This window comes from Leptonychotes weddellii, chromosome 1 (assembly GCF_054177405.1).
Source record: "Leptonychotes weddellii isolate Sample4059 chromosome 1, ASM5417740v2, whole genome shotgun sequence".
In the NCBI taxonomy this organism is placed as follows: domain Eukaryota; kingdom Metazoa; phylum Chordata; class Mammalia; order Carnivora; family Phocidae; genus Leptonychotes; species Leptonychotes weddellii.
In genome coordinates, this window is record NC_138369.1 from 12077890 (window position 1) to 12097000 (window position 19111).

Below are 19111 nucleotides of genomic sequence, written 5' to 3' on the forward strand. Positions count from 1 at the left end.
TCCTTACAAATAAACGGGGAAGAATGATTAAAAAGCGGCTCTACGGCCAGTGGCACTTAGTTCTAAGATCCTCAGAGGCAGCTGTAACTGTGTTTAGATCTTCTGTGGTCAGTTTTCAGTCCCTGGAGTCAAGACCACTCCAGAGCGAGAGTTGGAGAATGTTGGGTGTAATGAGCTACCAAGGAAAGCCAAGTGTGGCCTTCTTGTTTGTAACCTACCCAGGTTAGAGACATCCCCAGACGTCTCGGTAAAGCCTAATGAGAATCCTGAACTTGGCTGTAGAGATCTAATCATTTTGCGTTTTACTTTTCACATTCAGTCCAGTATGGTCAAATTCAGCTTCTGGCGTCCCCTTTCCGTCAGACATTGTTTCCTTTATTATTTCAAAGATGAATAAAGTAAAGGCAACGGAATATAACATATATGCTAAGGGAGTGGTATAGTTAGTGGAGGTCAAAGGAGCTATACAATATTGGGGGCTGTGATGCTCTGAAGGCTTCCCTAAGGAGGCGGAATTGCTTCCTTAAATCCATGTCGTGTCCTTCCTGTGTATATTTTCAGGACTCCCTATTCATTCATTCAACCTAGAACTAAGCTAAACTCAAGGGATGGGAAGGAGGCTGCCCTTATATAGCTCCCATGCTAGAAGGAAGAGACAAATTACAGATCTATTTGTGTGTTTGTATGTAAAATTGTACTGATAGCTGTGAAGGAAAAAAAATCAGGGACCTGGTCTAGTCCAGGAAGTCCGAGTAGGCTTCCCTAAGGAAACAGTATTTGAAATGAGCTCTCAGCATGCTTAAGAATTAAGTAGGCTTGAGCCTTCCAGGAGGAAGACATGGCGAATCCGCAGGCTCTTGGAGGAAGTGTGGAGCCACAAGGGTGGGCTGGGGGTAGTGGTGGGAGATAAGGTTGTGGAGGTGGCTAGAAGCCTGATCTTAGGGGGTTTAGATGCTCAGACTCTCCTTTCTCGTGGATCTTGGGAGGTAATAATCTGCTATTTGGTACCTTTAAAACCTAGCCAGTGTCCAGCGCTGAGTAGGTACTCAATGACATTGAGTAAGGTAGGTCTTAAAAGGGAGATCAGTTGGACACTTTGCATTTTTAAAGTTAAACCTCGGTCTTACCAGTACCATGAACCTAATATTAGGGCCACAGTTGTTGGTAAATGCTTTGCTCTGTGTATCATGGAGCCATGCAGAGTAACTGACTTTAAATAAATCTCTTCAGAAGGACTATTAGTGTTGGCTACAAATTTGCTCTATTTATGGAGGAGGGAAACAGAATTGACACCATCTGAATAAAGGTCAGAAGGCAGGTGATTAAGCTTCCCATGGGATCTCCACTGACTCAGTTCTAAAATCACCTCAACTTTTGTTTTGTTGGTCTTTGAGTGCGGGCAGTGCACCTTATACAGTACCTAACCAGAATCTTGTTCTTGCCTGTATCTGTAGACCTACTTGTGGTTTTTTTGTTTGTTTGTTTGTTTTACTTTTCACCTTTGGTCCAGTATGGTCAGTTTTAGCTTCTGTCATCCCTTTTCTTTCAGCCTTTGATTCCTTTACTATTTCAGGGATATTTCATCTTGGTTTGGTGGTAGTTAGAAATAGTTGAAATTATTATTTTTTAAAGATTTTATTTATTTGTCAGAGGGAGAGAGCAAGAGAGAGAGGGAGCGCGCACACAAGCAGGGGGAGCGCGGCAGGCAGAGGGAGAAGCAGGCTCCCCACCGAGCAAGGAGCCTGATGCGGGACTCGATCCCAGTCCCCTGGGATCATGACCTGAGCCAAAGGCAGACACTTAACTAACTGAGCCACCAAGGCATCCCAGAAGCAGTTGAAATTAACCTCACAGTGTATGTTGAGGACTCAGTTGCTAGGAATGGTAACCAACAAACTCGCTCAAGCAAAAAAAGTATGCTTTAGAAGGTTACAAGTGTTATTCCAGGAATTCAGGGTTGTCTTCAGGCTCTCCCTTGCTCATCTCTGCTGCTTTTTACGCCTCTGTTTATTCTTACCTCTCTTCAGACTGGTCTTCTGTTTCTCAGGCCATGTAGTAGGAAGAATGTGGCTACCTCTCAGCTCCTGGGATTACAGTTCCTCTGTATATAAGAAGCGATCCCTTCTAGTTCAGTTCCAACGTCATGTTTCCAGGGAGAAAAATCTCTTTGCTTCAGCTTGGGTCAGGTGAAAGGATGGACAGAATCATTAGGCTTAAAAATGGCCACTGGGAGGATGGGGTACACTTGAGAGAAAGCAGTTTGTGAGCGAGGAGGATGAATCATATCAGGTCCTGAGAGAGTATGGAATCCCATTCAGATAATTCAGGGGACTTATATGATGTGACTATTTATAGTGGTGTGGGTGGCTTTCAGGGAACCTACAAGAGATACTGAGGAGCCCAAAGACTAGCAACCACAGGGAGTAGCTGTTACCCTTAGGCTGAAGGGGCCAAGGGAGGCAGTTGTGTTACCAGATGCCAATGATAGCTAGAACTGTGGAGGAAGAGCTACTCAACAGAAATTGTAGGCTTGGCCAGATGAAAGCACTGTCAGAAATGTGACCCAGCTAGGGGTGATAGGGATGGGGGGCGGGGAGCAAGTCCCGAGGCAGCTCCAGGCATCTGCTTGTGGACCTTTCATTGGCCAAACCCAACCACAAGCTAGTAAAGGGAGTCCAGGTGATGCAGTTTGGAAGGAGTTAACCTGGTGCACAGATGAGGCCAGAGAAGGATAGAGAAGGGATCTAAGGGAGTGGGACAGGAGAAATGGAAAAGTTGATCAGTCAGTATTCTTAGTATATGATTGGATTGGTTTCTCTTAGGTTCCCTGTCACCCTTTGAAGGCTGAAATGTCCCACTCTGGTCAGGTACATATTATAATTTTTATGTTATTGAATCTTTGAAACCGGCTTGAAGGTGAGTATTAATTATTTCTATGTTAACAGATGAAGAACTGAGCTCAGACAGGGTCGAAGGTCACACAGAAAGTACGTGATGGAGCAGGGACAGAAATCCAGATCTGTGTGATTGCAGAGCCCATACTTGACTTTCATGCAGTTCTCCTACTGCAGTGAAAGCCATTGTCTTCCCGTCCTTAAATAGGGTTCCCGAAGCAAAGGCCAGAGAGAATCCCCATTTCTACTTCTCTTTCTTTCTCTTTCCATCTGGAAGCATGTGAGCAAACAGGAAGGAAGAAGGGACGTTCTAGAAGTTCTGGACACTGCTCCGCCCCACACCATTTTTCTAGACTTTAAATAGTGCATGATATATACTGTATTGTTATCTTTTTAAGTAGTATTTTCCCCACTTTTGTTATAAGTTCCTTTAGAGCCCTATTTGCCTTTCTTTGTACAGCTTTTGTTTTACCAACTTGTATACCAACTCGTATCTCAAACTCTTTTTTTCTCTATTTGCCATATTCAGGAATTGTGGGGGGCAGATTTTAGAATTTGCAGAATCTAAGATTTACCCTCTTTCGAGTTTGAGTAACTGGCTAGATGTGCGTTTTCTTCATGAGGAGACACAGCTAACCTCCATCTCAGCCCAGTGATTCTGAAGTCTTGAAGTACCTTTTATTCACCCGCAAAGTGCAGATTCCCAGGCTTTACCCAGACCTTCAAATCTGTACCTTTGGGGCTGGAGCCTGGGAGTTGGATATTTTCACAAAGTGTTGGGAGATTTTCATACCGGCAGCAGACATCTATGGGCAGACCACCGGCCTGGTCCAGCTGAGTCTGCTGTGGAGTCTCTGCTCCTGCCTGCCTGAGGTCACGTGGTCTCCCGCTGTGTTCTGTTCGCAGGAGGAGTTGGGAGCCCGAATGGGCAGGGCTTCTTTCCCAGCTGCACCATTTACATTGAGAGCGATTGTACCTGAGTTTCAGAGCTAGCTCCCTCTGATAAAATGAGACTGTATCCATCTGGAGGGCAGAATGGGGTTGTGAGGAATGATGAGATGGGGAAATATAGAGTGCCTGGCATGTGGTCAACCGTGAAGAGATGTTGGCTCCTTTTCAAGCTTGTTTTTTCCATCAGAGGTATGGCTTTGTGCTGAACCATGCACACTGTATTCCCAACCTTCACAGTGACCCCACCAGGGGTTCAGCCTGGGGCTGTTGAGGGCTAGAGATTATTAAATTATCTCGAGAAAAAGCCGATTTGTGGCAAGGGCTAGAAAGTCCTGAGGCAGCTCCAGGGCACCCCATCTCATGGGCTCCATTGTGGATCCTGTGGTCCGTGTGACGGTCTGCTTGTCTTTGTCTGTGGTAACACCTCCACTTCTCTCTCCTGCAGTGTATCTCTTCTCTGCAGCACTTGCTGTCCAGCTTCCCTTCATCATGGTAAAATCTGTCACCGCCTCCCCGCCCCCCCCAGCCCCGGCCTTTCTTCTGGGTGGCCTCTCCAGCCTCCCTCCATACCTGACCTGTCAGTTCCTCTTTAACTCCCTTCTTCTCAAGTATTTCCCAGGTCAGAGATCAGATTCCAAGGAGAGAGTCAGTTTCGTGCCAGAGGAGCCGGTTGCTCTCTGGATTGTGTGCTTGGGGTCAAGCCCCTACCACTGGCTCTAGCTGTTGGGGGCGGACAGTGGCTTGGTCCTGTGGTCTCAGTGGAGTGGGAGGCATGGTAGGCTTCCCAGAGGTCTGCTTACTGGTGCCGTGGCCATGACCCGGACATTAAACTGGGCTTCATAGGTTCAGACCAGGCCCTAGCGATGGATTAGCCCCTCCAAGAGGCATTCCTCTTGGGGCCTTGTCAAAGCCATCTTACAGAATTTTTCCTGGCAGTTGAAGGGAGGTGTAGCTCAGCCGATGGTTTTAGTTTCTTTCCTGTGGCTCTAGCTTTCATTGTAGGCATCGTTGGCAGAACAGTGCAAAATAGGGGGAACAAGGCTGAGACTGGGGTCTTTAGCTGTAAAACTGAGCAATCAGTATTCAGCTGCTCAACCCGGCCATGCAGAGCTGGAGCCAGCGCCCAGGACTCTTGATTTTGAGCCCTGTGCCCTTCCCATTTGCGGGCCCGGGGCTACAAAAAGCCTGCACCCAGGCACTTTGTGAAGTGAACAGAATCACATCCTTGAAGGGAACTGCGGACTACTCAATGCGCTTGGAAGGTGAATGAGGATCGACATCTGGTTTTGCCTGCTGTGACTTGGGCCACTGCCTGCAGAGCTGGATCTGATGTGGTCCTTCTCCTAAGTGGGGTCATTCTAGTGGGAGAAGCATTCTAGTCTCCATTCTGTAGCAGGTCCGAGGTGTTGGACAGGTCAGAGCAAGGTAATGGGGTGTTAACCTCACTGCCAAGGCCACAGTCTAAATTCTCCCAAGCGTGTTAGGTTAGTAGAGCTGACCTATCAGCTTCCTTTAGTGAGTGATAGGACTGGGTTACTTGGGTCTGAGGAAAGTGGCTCTGGGTGGAGTCACTTGTCCTTCCACTCTGCCACAGGCAGTGAAACAGGTGCCTCAGTGACCTACCTCATCCATAAGCTCCCTGCAGGGCTGTTGTTTAAGGATTCGGTGAGCTGATACCCGCCCTAGAAGCAGGAGAAGGGAACTGTGCAGGGGGCACTTCTGTGTGCTACACTGTGCTGAGGGTCCCCTAAATGATTCCTGGCTTTTGGATTCTCCTATAATTCTGTAAGGTTGGGGTGATTCCTGCTTCCCAGACAGAGAGACGGTCTCCAAGCTGTTGAGGAGCTAACTTGCGCAAGGTCGCAAAGCTGGTATGTGACAGGAGAGATTTAAATATAGGTCGGGGGCGGCTGGGTGACTCCATCAGTTGAGCATCCAGCTCTTGGTTTTGGCTCAGGTTGTGATCTTGGGGTTGTGGGATGGAGCCTAACATCGGGCTCCGCGCTCAGTGGGGAGTCTGCTTGGGATTCTCTCTCCCTCTTCCTCTGCCCCTTTCCCGAGCACGCTCTTTATCTCTCTCTCACTCTCAAGTAAATAAATAAATCTTTAAAAAATACATATATGGGTTGGAGGTGACTCTGCCACACCACACCCAACCAGCAGGGGTGTTGTGATTGGGTGAGAAACAACTGGAAAGTCACTGGGAGCCGTCCCAGTCCCCTCTATCGAGAAGGACAGCCCTGTCCTCCACTCCATGGTGGTGCCCAGCACTTGCTGACATCTCTGTTGGGTTTTTGAATGGAGCTTTCACTGCAGGGCAGCCCCTGTTTAAATGGTCACACATGAATTAATTCCTTTCTTCTGAGTACTACTGGTGAATAAACATTTTGGTAGGGTGTCTGGCTCTGAGCCAGACCAAGCAGGTTTGGGTAATTTTTAAGCCTTTTATGAGGAAAGCTGGATTAAAAAAAAAAAAAAAAGTCCTGAGTGCAGTGATTTGTGGACTAATTTGTTTTTTTGATTTTTCTCCTATTCTCTTGGGTGCTTTTTTTTCTATGAAAAAAATATATATACTCTGTGCATCCTTGGAAAGGAAAATTTGTAGCTTTTTATTTATTTCTTACTTGTCACCTGAGCCTTTCCCAGTGAGCCTTCCCCAGGGAGCAGAGAGTGGTTTAAAGGCTAGAAAGGCAGTACCTGGTAAGGCCTGGTTTCCTGACCCCCTCCCAGCCCCATCCTGGAACAAGGGGGTTGTCCACTACAAAGGGTAGTGACTAGATCTTTCCAGAGAAGTGGTATTTTAAAGCCGCAGTTGGAAGCCCTGTCACCTTGTGGCCTCCCTGCGTTCAGAGCTGTTTTCTGCATCGTTAGGACCGACTGGTAGAGCCAGTTCATCCTTCGAGGGAGGCCTGTGCTGTCTCCTGTTGCCCAGGGAAGAGACCCTTTAGAATGCAGGGGACCGGGGCGCCTGGGTGGCTCAGATGGTTAAGCGTCTGCCTTCGGCTCAGGTCATGATCTCAGGGTCCTGGGATCGAGTCCCACATCGGGCTCCCTGCTCCTTGGGAGCCTGCTTCTCCCTCTGCCTCTCTCTCTCTTTCTGTCTCTCATGAATAAATAAATAAAATCTTAAAAAAAAAAAAAAAGGAATGCAGGGGACCATGTGGAATTGTGGGTTAAGAGCCCTGGCTTGGAGTTCAGGTGCTCCTTATTGGCCATGTGACCTGGGCCAGACATTTAGCATCTTTCAACCTCTTTCCTCATTTGTAAAATGGAATGAAAAAAAAGCTATCTTAAAAAAAAAAAAGAGAAAAGAGAAAAAGCTATCTTATAGGGTTATTGTGAGAGTTAAATGTGTCAACTGTGTAGCGTTCCTAGCACGTTATCCCAAATATAGTAAATGCACATTAGAGAGTAGCTACTATTAGTTTTTGCAAATTATTGTGGCTGTTTTAATTAATAGATCTATAGAATTAGAGAAGCACCATTGAGGCCTTCTAATTCAATGTCCATCTTTTAACAAAGGAGGAAACTAGTCTCGAGCGTCTCGTCCTAAGTCAAGCAGCTAGTTATGGCAGAACCAGGCCAGGAGCCCATGACTAATACTCCTGGTGATTGCTCACACTTGCACCCGACCTGCAACTCAGGCAGGAGTCTTCATAAATTATGTTTCTGGGCCCTGTTTTCACTTTCCTCACAGGGCACACCTGGGGGAGGGGGCATCAGAGATCGACCTAGGAAGCCTTTCCTGTTCTGTGGGTGGGGTTGTCAAGAGACAGTTACATAGTTTTGGGATCCTCCAGTGAAGAGGGATCACTTTATGGAGTTCCTCCCTGGAGGTTCATCTCCTAGACTTGAAATTCTGTTGCTTTTCAAGTACAGCTCTCCCCAGACTCAAGATGGGCCTACCTCCAGGGGCGGGATGGCCTGGGGAGTGGATGAGCCGCAAAGGGACTTCAAATGGACTTGTGATGTTTATTTTCTCTGCATTAACAGGAGTGGGATACAGAAAGAGTAGAAACGGGGTAGAAGGTCAGAGCTGGGTGAATGCAGTGCTTTACTGGATTTCAGTGTCTCCGAATAAAAATGTCAGTCATATATGTAGTTAGCCAGGCAGTTTACAGGTAAATTTGTGACATTTACGTATTTTAGGACAGTGTTTTTAAATATTTTGAGGAGCATTAACCCCTTTGAGAATCTGATGAAGCTAATGAGTCTTTTTCTGAAAGAAGAGTGCTTTCAAAAAAAAAAAGATGTTTACAAAGAATGAGGAAGATCTCCATGAGCTGATGTGTAGTGATTGCCTGCATGTGTATTGTTAAGTGTTTAAAAAAAAAAAAAAAGGGAGAAAAGCAAAGTATAAAACAGTATCTATAGTGTGTTACTCTTCATATACAAAAGAAAGGGATTTAAAAAAATATTCATGTATCTGCTCATTTGTGCAAAGGAGATACAGGGACGATGAACCAGCAATTAAACAGATTGCTTGGGGTGGGTGGGAAAGAGCTAGAAAGAAGACGGCTTGAAAATAGGGCTGAGGGGAGAGCGGCCTTTCCCTGAGCACAGCTTTTCTGATAACTTTGACTCCTAGAGTCATGGTGATAGTCCACATACCCCAAAAATTAATGAGTAATTTAAAGTAGCCAGGATGCGAGGGACCCACGTTGGAGCACAAACAGTTACAGATGATCCTCACAGGTGCAGGGGAATAGCAGAGCCACACTGAAGGGTGAGGAAGACACCTGGAAAACAGGATTCTGGCTGGGCACTGTAAGGCTAAAGAGGAAAAGAACTCTACACAAATACTATCCTCCATTAGTAAATTTGTTTCTCAAGATTTAACAAATACATAAATACATTGTGGATAATGAGAGCCAGGTTTCTCACTTTCTGAGAAAGAAGTTACAAATAAAACAAGGAGGAAGGTTAGAACCAACTATCAGTGTGAACACATGGCCTTTTAATAGTTATGTAGATAGACTCAGAAATAAATACAGCTGTGTGGGTTGGCGAACATATATGTTATCTAGCTCTGTCTGCGAAGAAGTTCTGGAAGCAATGATACCCCAGTAGCAATGAACTTACTTAGCAACCAGATCCTGGTTTTTAAAGCACTGTTCTTCAGTGAAAGGAACCAGGACTCCTCGGAGAAAGGGCTGATCCCAGGGCTGGGGCAGGGAGAAATACCAGAGGCTGGAACATCTTGTCTTGTCAGAAGTAAAGATGTGCTCAAAAAAGATTACGGGCATGTTCAAAGAATGCAGGAACCAACCCAAAGGAACCCCCAGTGGCCAAATCTGGAACACTTTGAGCAATAGCATAAGTAATGACAGTATTGGATTACAGCCGCAGCATAAAACAGATATCTATGAGTTATATTGATAGAAGTAAATAACAGAAGAAGTAAATACACGGGGATAACGGGTAGGCAGTACGTAGACCATTCTGAAATCCATCTTCTGCAGCAAGGGTCGGCAAACTTTTCCTGTAAAGGGCTGGACAATGAAGATTTGGGCCTCGCAGGTTAGGAGATCTCCATCACAACCACTCAACTCTGCCATTGTAGCTTGAAAGCCACAGACTGCCTCAAGGAGCAGGCGTGGCTGTGTTCCAGTAAAGTAAAACGTTTTGCAGAGGCAGGTGGCCGTTGGGCCGAAGCATGCTGTCCCTATTCTCGAGAATGCCTGGTTTAGAAGAGAAGAGCTGGGTGTCTTTGGCTGTCCACAGAGTGGATTTTGTTGAGTTTGGGAGGACAGGGGGTCTACAGCTGAGACAGTTGTAGCTCTGACAACACATACTTCCTGGCGCAATTTGGGAATTGCGATTTGGGAAGAGGCAGCTTATTTTGTCTCTCGTTCAGATTTTGTCTGTTCATGTGCCTGTTTGGGGTAGTGGGATGTAGTATGGACTTCGCTCTTGGTCAGGCCTGGGTGGAAACCCAGCTTTGCTCTCACCAGCCGTGGGACCTGGGATACATCGCTTTACTTCTCTGAGTCTTCATTCCCTCACATGTAAAATAGTAATATTGTTCCTCGCTACGAGGATAGAATTCTGGGTGATTCACTAAGAGAGCAGGGATGCTGTACTGCCTAGTTCCCTGGGGGAAATGGCGTGAACGAGTTTAGAAGTCTGTTGGCAATTTGGTGATGGTTGTATTAGAGTTGTGGTTGTTGCCCTTAGGAAGACCTCCGTGTGGATGGCCGTGGCTGTGAGGACTACCGATATGTCGAAGTGGAAACCGACGTGGTGTCTAACACCAGTGGGTCTGCCAGGGTCAAGCTGGTGAGTACTGCGACCACAGTCCATGCCCAGGGGGAGGACGGGCAGGCCCTAGGGAGCCAGCCGCAGGCCCCTCTGGGCTTTGGGAGTGCATATCTTTCCAAGGAATCCGAGACCCAAGCCAGAGTCTGGGAGGGCATCTGTCTTAGATCTGAAGGACCCCTTATCTTTTCAAAGGGCCACTTCCCAAGTTCCTTTGCAGGGCTCCTAAAAGAGTCCCCCGGGGTCATAGTTTGGGAGAGGAGGTTGGTGGTTGGGTATCTGGCTATCTGCCCTGAGTGAGGACCCTTCTTGCGTATGTCCTCAGGGTCACACAGACATCTTGGTGGGAGTGAAAGCAGAAATGGGGACACCGAAGCTGGAGAAACCAAATGAAGGTTACTTGGAGTTCTTCGTTGACTGGTCAGTACTATGCATTTTTTGGAAAGATTTTATTTATTTATTAGAGAGAGAGAGAGAGACAGAGCACAAGCAGAGGGAGCTGGAGGCAGAGGGAGAAGCAGGCTCCCTGCTGAGCAAGGAGCCCAACGAGGGACTCGATCCCAGGACCCTGGGATCATGACCTGAGCCAAAGGCGGACGCTCAACTGACCAAGCCACCCAGGTGTACCACATTCTTTTTTTTTAAGTAGGCTCCATGCTGGGTGTGGTGCTCAGTGTGGTGTTGGAACTCACGACCCTGAGATCAAGACCTGAGCTGAGACCAAGAGTCGGACGCCTAAGCCACCCAGGCATCCCTATGCATGTTTTTAAAGATAAATGATTTATATTTTTTAAAAGATGTATTTATTTATTTGAGAGAGAGAGCACGTGTGTGTGCGAGGTGGGCAGGAGGGGCAAAGGGAGAGGGAGAGAGAGAGAATCCTCAAGCAGACTCCCCGCTGAGCGTGACCTGAGCCGAAATCAACAGTCAGTCAATCAACTCAGTTGGCTAAGTCATCACTTAGCCAACTGAGCCACCCAGGCGCCCTAAAGAAAAACGATTTAAAAGAAGATTCAGACGGGGCGCCTGGGTGGCTCAGCCGTTAAGCGTCTGCCTCCAGCTTAGGTCATGGTCCCAGGGTCCTGGGATCGAGACCCACGTCGGACTCTCTGCTTAGCGGGAGGCCTGCTTCTCCCTCTCCCACTCCCCCTGCTTGTGTTCCTTCTTTCGCCGTGTCTCGCTCTGTCAAATAAATAGATAAAATCTTAAAAAAAATTAATAATAATAAAAGAAGATTCAGAGACTAGACCTCTGGTTTCCTGTTGAGCCCACTTTTATTTTGTATTCAGTCATCATTCCTGCAGGCAGCAGGTATTTCCTGTGTTCCTCCTAGGTGCCTGGCACTGGGATATGTGGAAGAAGGCCTTGGCTTGAGTCCTGCCCTTGTCCTAGTCACCCGGTCGGTGCTGGGCCTCGTTGTCCCTGTCAGAGAAAGGGCATTGCCAGGCAGCCTGGCACATGATGGTTCTGAGAGTCAAATGAAATGGTGGGTTTTGCAATGCTTTGAAAAATATCAAACATAGATAATAAGGGTCATTTGGTCTAAAATGCCCTGTTTCTCTTCCTGCTCTAGTTGTTTGTTTTCTTTTTTTAAAGATTTTATTTATCTGACAGAGAGAGACAATGAGAGCAGGAACACAAACAGGGGGAGTGGGAGAGGGAGAAGCAGGCTTCCTGCTGAGCAGGGAGCCCGATGTGGGGCTCGATCCCAGGACCCCGGGATCATGACCTGAGCCGCAGGCAGACGCTTAACGACTGAGCCACCCAGGCGCCCCTCTCCTGCTCTAGTTTTGCAGAAAACTTTTCATGACTTGCTTGGCAGAGAAAGGACATGGGCCGGCCAAACAGCCTGATGGAGGGAGTGGCAGCGAGGCAGGCAGCGTGGGTGTTGGGAAGAGCCGGGACTCGGCACTTTCTGCAGCCAGCTAGCCTTCTCTGGCCAGCTCTGTGACCTCAGGCTGGTTACTCAGTTTCTCTGTGCCTGAATTTCTTTATCTAAAAAATAGCGATAATGATACTGTTGCGATGATGAAGAAAGGAAATGAGGACGACAGAGTGAGCACCACCACAATGATTGGCTCCCAGCAGGCTTTCAGGAAGTGTTCCCCCCCGCCCCCTGCCATTGCCTCCCCTTTCTTGGGCTCGGGGCTCTTTACTGGGTTGCTCGCCCAGTCCCATCTTCTGTCTATAACTTCACTTCTAATTAGGTGGTGACAGCAGGCTTTCTTGAGGTGGTAAGGATCTCTATTAGCTTATGCTAGGTGCAGGTATATAATATCGATTCTGTATTAGAGTCCCCAAGACCACCCCCATATTTGGAGATTTTCTGGAAGGACCCACAGGACTCAGCATATAGTTGTACTCTTGGCTGAGATTTATTATAGCAACGGAAATGCTGCAACATGTGTGTGATGATTCTGCCCAAAAAAGCTTATTAAAGACTCGGCACCCAAGATTTTTATCGGGGCTGGTCACATGGGCACCCTCTGCTTAACACGTACCAAAATCCCAGACTCCAAGAAGGACAGCACATAGTCACCTTATCATATTATTTGCACAAAGAGTCTAGGCACAGCGGACCATAGTTCACTGTTGACTGGGAACACTTATTGTCAAGTTCCCGGATGGCAAATGAGGGCCCACCTTGCAAGCAGTCCCTTCCAAAGATAGCAGCCTTGGGCCTGCTATGTGCACCTTTTCGGCATAGATGCTGACCCACAGTTTATATGGTGAGTTAGAGTCTTCTGGTCTTCTTTCAAACTCAAAGGTTGGTCCTGGGGGCGCCTGGGTGGCTCAGTTGGTTGAGCGTCTACACTTGATTTCAGCGCAAGTCAAGATCTCAGGGTCGTGGGATCAAGTGATGCGTTGGGCTCCACAGTGGGTGTGGAGCCTGCTTAAGATTCTCCCTCTCCCCCCACAAGTAAATAAATAAAATAAAATAAAAAGAAGCTGGTCCTCACAACATCGCTGTGAGAGAGATGACCAGTGTTGAGAGAGGGTGAGTGAATTCCGCAGGGTCATAGAGCTGGTCGTGCCAGCTCAGACTTCTCCCGGTCTGGGTCTTTGCTTGTTCTACTCCATGCAGCCCGCAAAAGCCAGCTTTCCAGGGATATTGTGCTCAGAGTTCTGAGAACGTATCTGCATTCAGCTTTCTGGCCAGTTTTCCTTCCAGGCCATTCTTGCACCTGCCCTATGAGACCCCCCATACCCCCAGGCAGTCTCCTCTCCTGGTTGGACCTGGCTGCTCTCACCAGCCTGAGTCATCCAGTGGGACTGGCCCATCCTTTAAGTCTCGGTGACCTTGTTCAAGCTTCCAACTTATCCCTTTGCTCTTGGAGGAAGAAAAATACCTCTCCTGGCCTTGATCTGCCTAATTCAATGCAATAAACAGTCCCTGAGGAGCAGGCACCATGTGTGAAGCACTGTAATTTGCTTTTCTTTTTCACCTCTGTGTCATCTTCTACCTCCTTCATCTTCGGCAGACCACAGTCAACCCAGCCACACCAAAGGGAAGGTGTTGCCCTCAGATGCTTGGCATAGGGGACACATTTCATTGTGGCTCTGTGTCTGAACATGACTCCAGGTTAACCTGCTGCTCTTGTCCCTTTCTTGTCCCATCTGTAGAGGGAGGGTGGCTCCAGGGTGGGAGGACGCTTGGACCTGCCTCTTCCCAAGATCCAGCTTCTAGGAGTAGCCTCTCCCCCCTGACCAAGCAGGGCTGCCTGCTCCTCTCCTTTCTCCCTTTGTAAGTGTCAGGAGACCCTCAACAGGCCCAGAAGCTCCAGTTCCCAGGGAGTTCTCCTGACTCTCTTTCAAGATGGATAATCACAAGGTGGCACACTTTAGTGTCTTCACGTGGTTCAGTTAATGTGATCAGTCTAGCAGGTAGAATCACCGTGAGAGAGTCACAAAACCTTGTGTTCCTACAAACAAGGGAGATGTTGATTTACCAAGCACCTGCGACTGCCACCTTTATCAGAACCTCATCTGGGTCTTCAAAGAGCAACTCGTAATTGCATAAACAAACCCCTTTATTCCCATCCAGCAAATAGGAATGGCTTCTGGACATCTGTGGCTGTGCCCAGCACAAAGCGTGCTCCCCACCGACCCCTCTGCTGAAGAGCACGAGACCCTCATCCATCCACAGGCTGAAGGAGAGGTGTTACCCAGCTTGGGGTGGCGTGGGGTGGGGCTGTCAGTCTGAGCCCAGCTTGACTTGACTTATCAGCAACTTGCAGGGTTTAATTATGTAAATTCCCAGTGATTGGAGAAGTCTCAGGAAACTGCTTTTCTGCTACCTCATTCTCCTTCAGGTTTTTTTTTTTTTTTTAAAGATTTTATTTATTTATTTGATAAAGATAGAGAGAGGGAGAGCACAAGCAGGGGGAGTGGCAGGCAGAGGGAGAGGAAGAGGCAGGCTCCCCGCTGAGGAAGGAGCCCGATGTGGGGCTCGATCCCAGGACTCTGGGATCATGACCTGAGCCGAAGGCAGCCGCTTAACTGAGCCACCCAGGCGCCCCTCTACTTCAGTTTTGTCTGTTTGGAATGATAGTGGCACCTGAGGTAGACATTGCCTCCCACCCCCATAATTTTCCCTGTGTCTTGGGAATGCCTCCCTTTGGGGCGGGTACCCAACTGCACTGACCCTGACCCCGACCCCATCTCCATGGAGTAGTAAAGACTTGGGATTCCTGAGCACTGCCCGGGAGATGCCTGGCAGCACACTCACTAAAACTGGGAGCAAACTCGGACCTCCTGACTCCTGTCTCATGTCTTTGGTGTGTTAGTTGTAACTTGAGAACAGGCTGTTTTAAATCAGAACTTTGAAACTTTGGGAAAAGATGATTTCCATCTGAACCCAGAGGAGGGTAAGAATTTAGGGAGCTGGTATATGACTCTGGGCTACCACTAGGTGGCGGTCCATCTAGTCTCTTCGTAGCTCTGACACCATGTTGATGGGGGGTATCAGGAAGCTTGGTTTAGCCTCTCTGAGAGGCTTCGGTTCTTCACTGGGGGAAGTTGAGGAGAACATTTTTCTTTTTTTTTTTTTTTTTTATTCATGAGAGAGAAAGGCAGAGGGAGAAGCAGGCTCCCAAGGAGCAGGGAGCCCGATGCGGGACTCGATCCCAGGACCCTGAGATCATGACCTGAGCCGAAGGCAGACGCTTAACCATCTGAGCCACCCAGGCGCCCGAGGAGAACATTTTTCATTCATAGACATTTCAGTGTGCCCAATACTTGCCACTTCCCTGTGGGATCTTAACTATTTTTCATTGTGATCACTCGTATTTATATCTAATGTTGAACCAGAAGCTTTAAGCCCTGAATTGGTGATTGGAGCCACTTGATCTCTGTTTCTCACTGCTTAGTGCTGCTTGGAGGGGTCACTGTTAGTGCCTGATGGGCTGGGGTGGCAGGGGACAAAGCAGACAGGCAACTTGCAGAAGTCAGTCGAAGCTAGCTGTACTCTGGAAGTCTCCAGAGCTGATAACTGTCCCAGAAACTTCATTCAAGGACATACAATGAAAAGCTCAAAATGTGCTCCTGTCCTCCCCGTTCCCACTCACGGGGAAGCTTCTGCAGGTTCAGGAATGAGCACCTGTACACACAGGGGAATGGGAGGAATTGGGGCCTGTTGCAGGGCTGGATGACTGACCACTAGACGGGTAAGGCCCAGAGTTAGCCCTGCCCCCACAGACCCACTAAATCACTTTTGTCTGCCGTGGTCCTGGCCTGACCTGGCTGTAAGACTCCATAGATTTGCAGGCTAGATTGATCACAGGGGAAACAGTGGGCCTAGTGTCTGAAGTCCTATCCCAGGTACACATGGCCTTGATCTCACCCTACCCCAGTTAAACCAGAGATGGCCCAAGCAGGAGGAGCAGAGTAGAGGTGATGAGTCAGGAGGGGTGGAGAACTGGGAGGGGCAGCATTCCCAGGATTTTTATTAGTTTATTGGCTTGGTAAGCAGTTTCCCCACAGCCGGGGAAGAGGGGCTGGGTCATACTTTATGAAGGATCTGAATTGGTTTTGGCAATTGTAGACACAGAAAGCACTTGGTTTTATGCCCCAAGCCCCAAGTGTGTACTCCGCTACTGAAAGAATGTATTGTGATACCTCTGAGCAGGGGGCCAGGATTAACAGCCTGTGCGCGCTCTCTTTTAAACTTTGCACTTAATAGAGAAGCTTTTTATCTAAGACTCCTTTGGTCTGCGTTCCTTGACTCCAGTATTTGTGATCTAGTAATAAGTCCCAAGACCAGAGCATCCATTCGTTACTTTGACTCACATTAGGCTACAAGCCAGGCATGGCAAACTACACATTCAATGGGAATCCAGTGCCGCCTAGCAGGTAAGGGCCAGGCTGCCTGGGTTGGAGTCTAGCTCCCTGGTCACTAGTTGTGTGAGCTTGGACAAATTATATAACCTTTCTGGGACTCAGCTCCGTTTCCTCGAAAATGGGGTCGGAAGTAGTGCCTAGCTCATAGAGTTGTTGCGAGAATCGAGTGAGCTGGTACATCTGAAGTGCTAAGAGTGGTTTCCAGTGGTTCCAAAAGAACATTCAAGTTTTCCTCCTTGTAAAATGAGAGAGTCAGACCATCTGAAGTCTCTCTGGGTTCTCCGTTAGGTCAGGGCCCACCTGTGAGATTTTTGTTTCACTAGCGGAGTTTGTTTTCAAAGGTGAGTTAAAATGCTTTTAGACAGGCTAGAGAGTCTGTCAGAGTCTCCATCACTGCCTGTGGATCACTGGTAGCTCTTTGTTCAGAGCACGGAGTTACCTGGCCAACCCCTGTGGGCATCCTTGTCCTCTGACATGGTCTCTGAGGCCCTTTTCTGGGTCTGCATCTCTGTCCCACGTCTCCCAAGAAGTGTCCTTGTCCTAGGAACCCCCCTAGTGATAAGAAAGGGACCCTCCGTTCTCTACCCCAACCCTACTCTTCATCCTTTGTTAGAATAGAGGGTTTCTGGCTTTTCTCGCATTACCAGAAGTATTATGCCCCTACCCCCAACCCCTGCCCCAACAATTTCCTTCCATTTTTCCAGCCTCCTCCCCCGAGTCGGTCCAGGACCCGGGCACCATCCAGATGCAGGAGTTTTCCGTGGTCTCATGAGCCTTTAAACCTTCCTCTCTGCCTGGCTACCAGCTATAAAGAATAATGTGTTTAAAGAAAAAAAAAAGCTTTTAGAATAGAAAAAATTCCCACTTTAAATTAGTTCAGTGTCCAAAAAAACCCCAGTGGGGTGTGGTTTTGTGGGTAGATTAATTTAGCCAGTTAGACCTGGGAAGGTCTGTAAGCCATCCCTTAGGGCTGTAAAAGAGTACATGCATCAGTCCCTGAGTAATTAATTCATCCCCCCCAGGAGGTTGTGGCCCACTGTAGTCAGGAAAAAATACACATTTTAAGCATAAGCACCTCCGGCTGGATTTGTCCACTCAGATCTATATAGATGTGTTTTTAAACACTTAAAAGATGGATCTTAATATTGATTGCTTAGTGTGTAAATTAGAAACAGTTTTTGTTTTGCTGGCTGTGCAGAATTATTAAGTTGGTCCTTGGGAACTTGATTATTTCACCATAAATGAGCTGCTTTTCATGGCTCAATGCCTGAGTCCAGCCGAAGCAGTGAGGGAACAGCGAGGCTGCCGTGGCAGTGATGAAGTTTCTCTTGGGGATTTTAAATTGGGGCTCTGCTGGCTCATGGTGGTCAGGGAAGACTATAATTAGGGAAGCAAAGTTACTGTATAGTGATACACTCTCATTATTTTAGGGGTCATTCTTAATGCCTATGTTAGAATGGACTAGACAAAAGGGATATTTAAATGTATCCAGTGAGATTTCTTTTAGCATTACACAGATGGGGTGGGCACAGCCTTGAGCCTTCACATGGGTTTTGCTTTGCCTGGAATCCCCATGCCTGTCTGCAGCCTGACTGACTTCTGCCCACATTCCAGTGTGGGGTCGCCTGTGACCCCCGGCACTGGTCGACATCCTCCTCGGCCCCACTCCTGCTGTTTGCTCCCTATCATGAAGTTGCCCCTGACTTTGTGAAATTGCCGACTTGGGGCCTTCATCCACCTTGCTCAGGCTGTCCCTCCAGTGCCTAGCATGGAGCTGGTACCTTCTAGATGGATGAGAGCGTGGACTAGAAAGCTTCAGTATGTGATTTTGTAGAAAGCATTGTGAAACAGCTGGTGTCTTACCTTTCTGGACTCTGTTCATTACAGTAAAATGATTACTGGAATGTTTACTTATCTCACAGATGTTTTGAGGGTTTGTTTTTATTAAGCCGAAACCCTCAGAAATTTCCCATTAAATACTTTTGAGTAATGCTTAGGGCAGCAAATGTTGATGCCTGTTCCTTCTTCATTGAGGTAATTGGGCATAAGTTTCAAGAGGCCAAAGTGGAAAAGTTTTTCTCTTGAAAAAATAGCAAATAAAGTAAAAGGGATAATCTAATATTTAATCAGCCTCCAGTCCTTCTCTCTCCTTTCCCTTTCCTGCTGTTCAGTGATAAGCTAAATTTTGTGACATAACTGTCATACAGATCTTCTAAATCGTTCCAGGAAGGTCACTCACTGTGCTTACGTTGTGGTTTCTGCTTTGAGGGTTTCATGGTGCATTCTAAGGCTGTGGAAACTCGGGATGGTGTCCGTAATGTGACCCCTCTGACCAGACTGCTTGATTCCCCAGGCCTCCTGGCTTCCTGGGCCTGCCCGAGGGGCGTTTTCCACTCTCCAGAGAGTGAAGTATTACTGGCCAAGGTTCATTTTACTACTGTTCTCTTGTTTCTCTTTGGATAAAGATGGCTTGGGCGCCTGGGTGGCTCAGTTGGTTAAGCGACTGCTTTCGGCTCAGGTCATGATCCTGGAGTCCCAGGATCGAGTCCCGCATCGGGCTCCCTGCTCGGCAGGGAGTCTGCTTCTCCCTCTGACCCTCCTCCCTCTCATGCTCTCTCTCATTCTCTCTCTCTCAAATAAATAAATAAAATCTTTAAAAAAAAAAAAAA

The 19111-nt window shown here is 47.7% G+C and overlaps 1 protein-coding gene across 1 annotated transcript in view; it reads left to right on the top strand.

The window, feature by feature from the left end:
- Positions 1–19111, top strand: part of EXOSC7 (exosome component 7) — a 36393-nt gene that overhangs the window by 744 nt on the left and 16538 nt on the right. Inside the window, exons 2-3 of the mRNA XM_081816458.1 lie at positions 10023–10124; positions 10429–10523. Of these exons, the coding sequence (XP_081672584.1) occupies positions 10023–10124; positions 10429–10523 (197 nt within the window). The remainder of the gene's footprint in view (positions 1–10022; positions 10125–10428; positions 10524–19111) is intronic.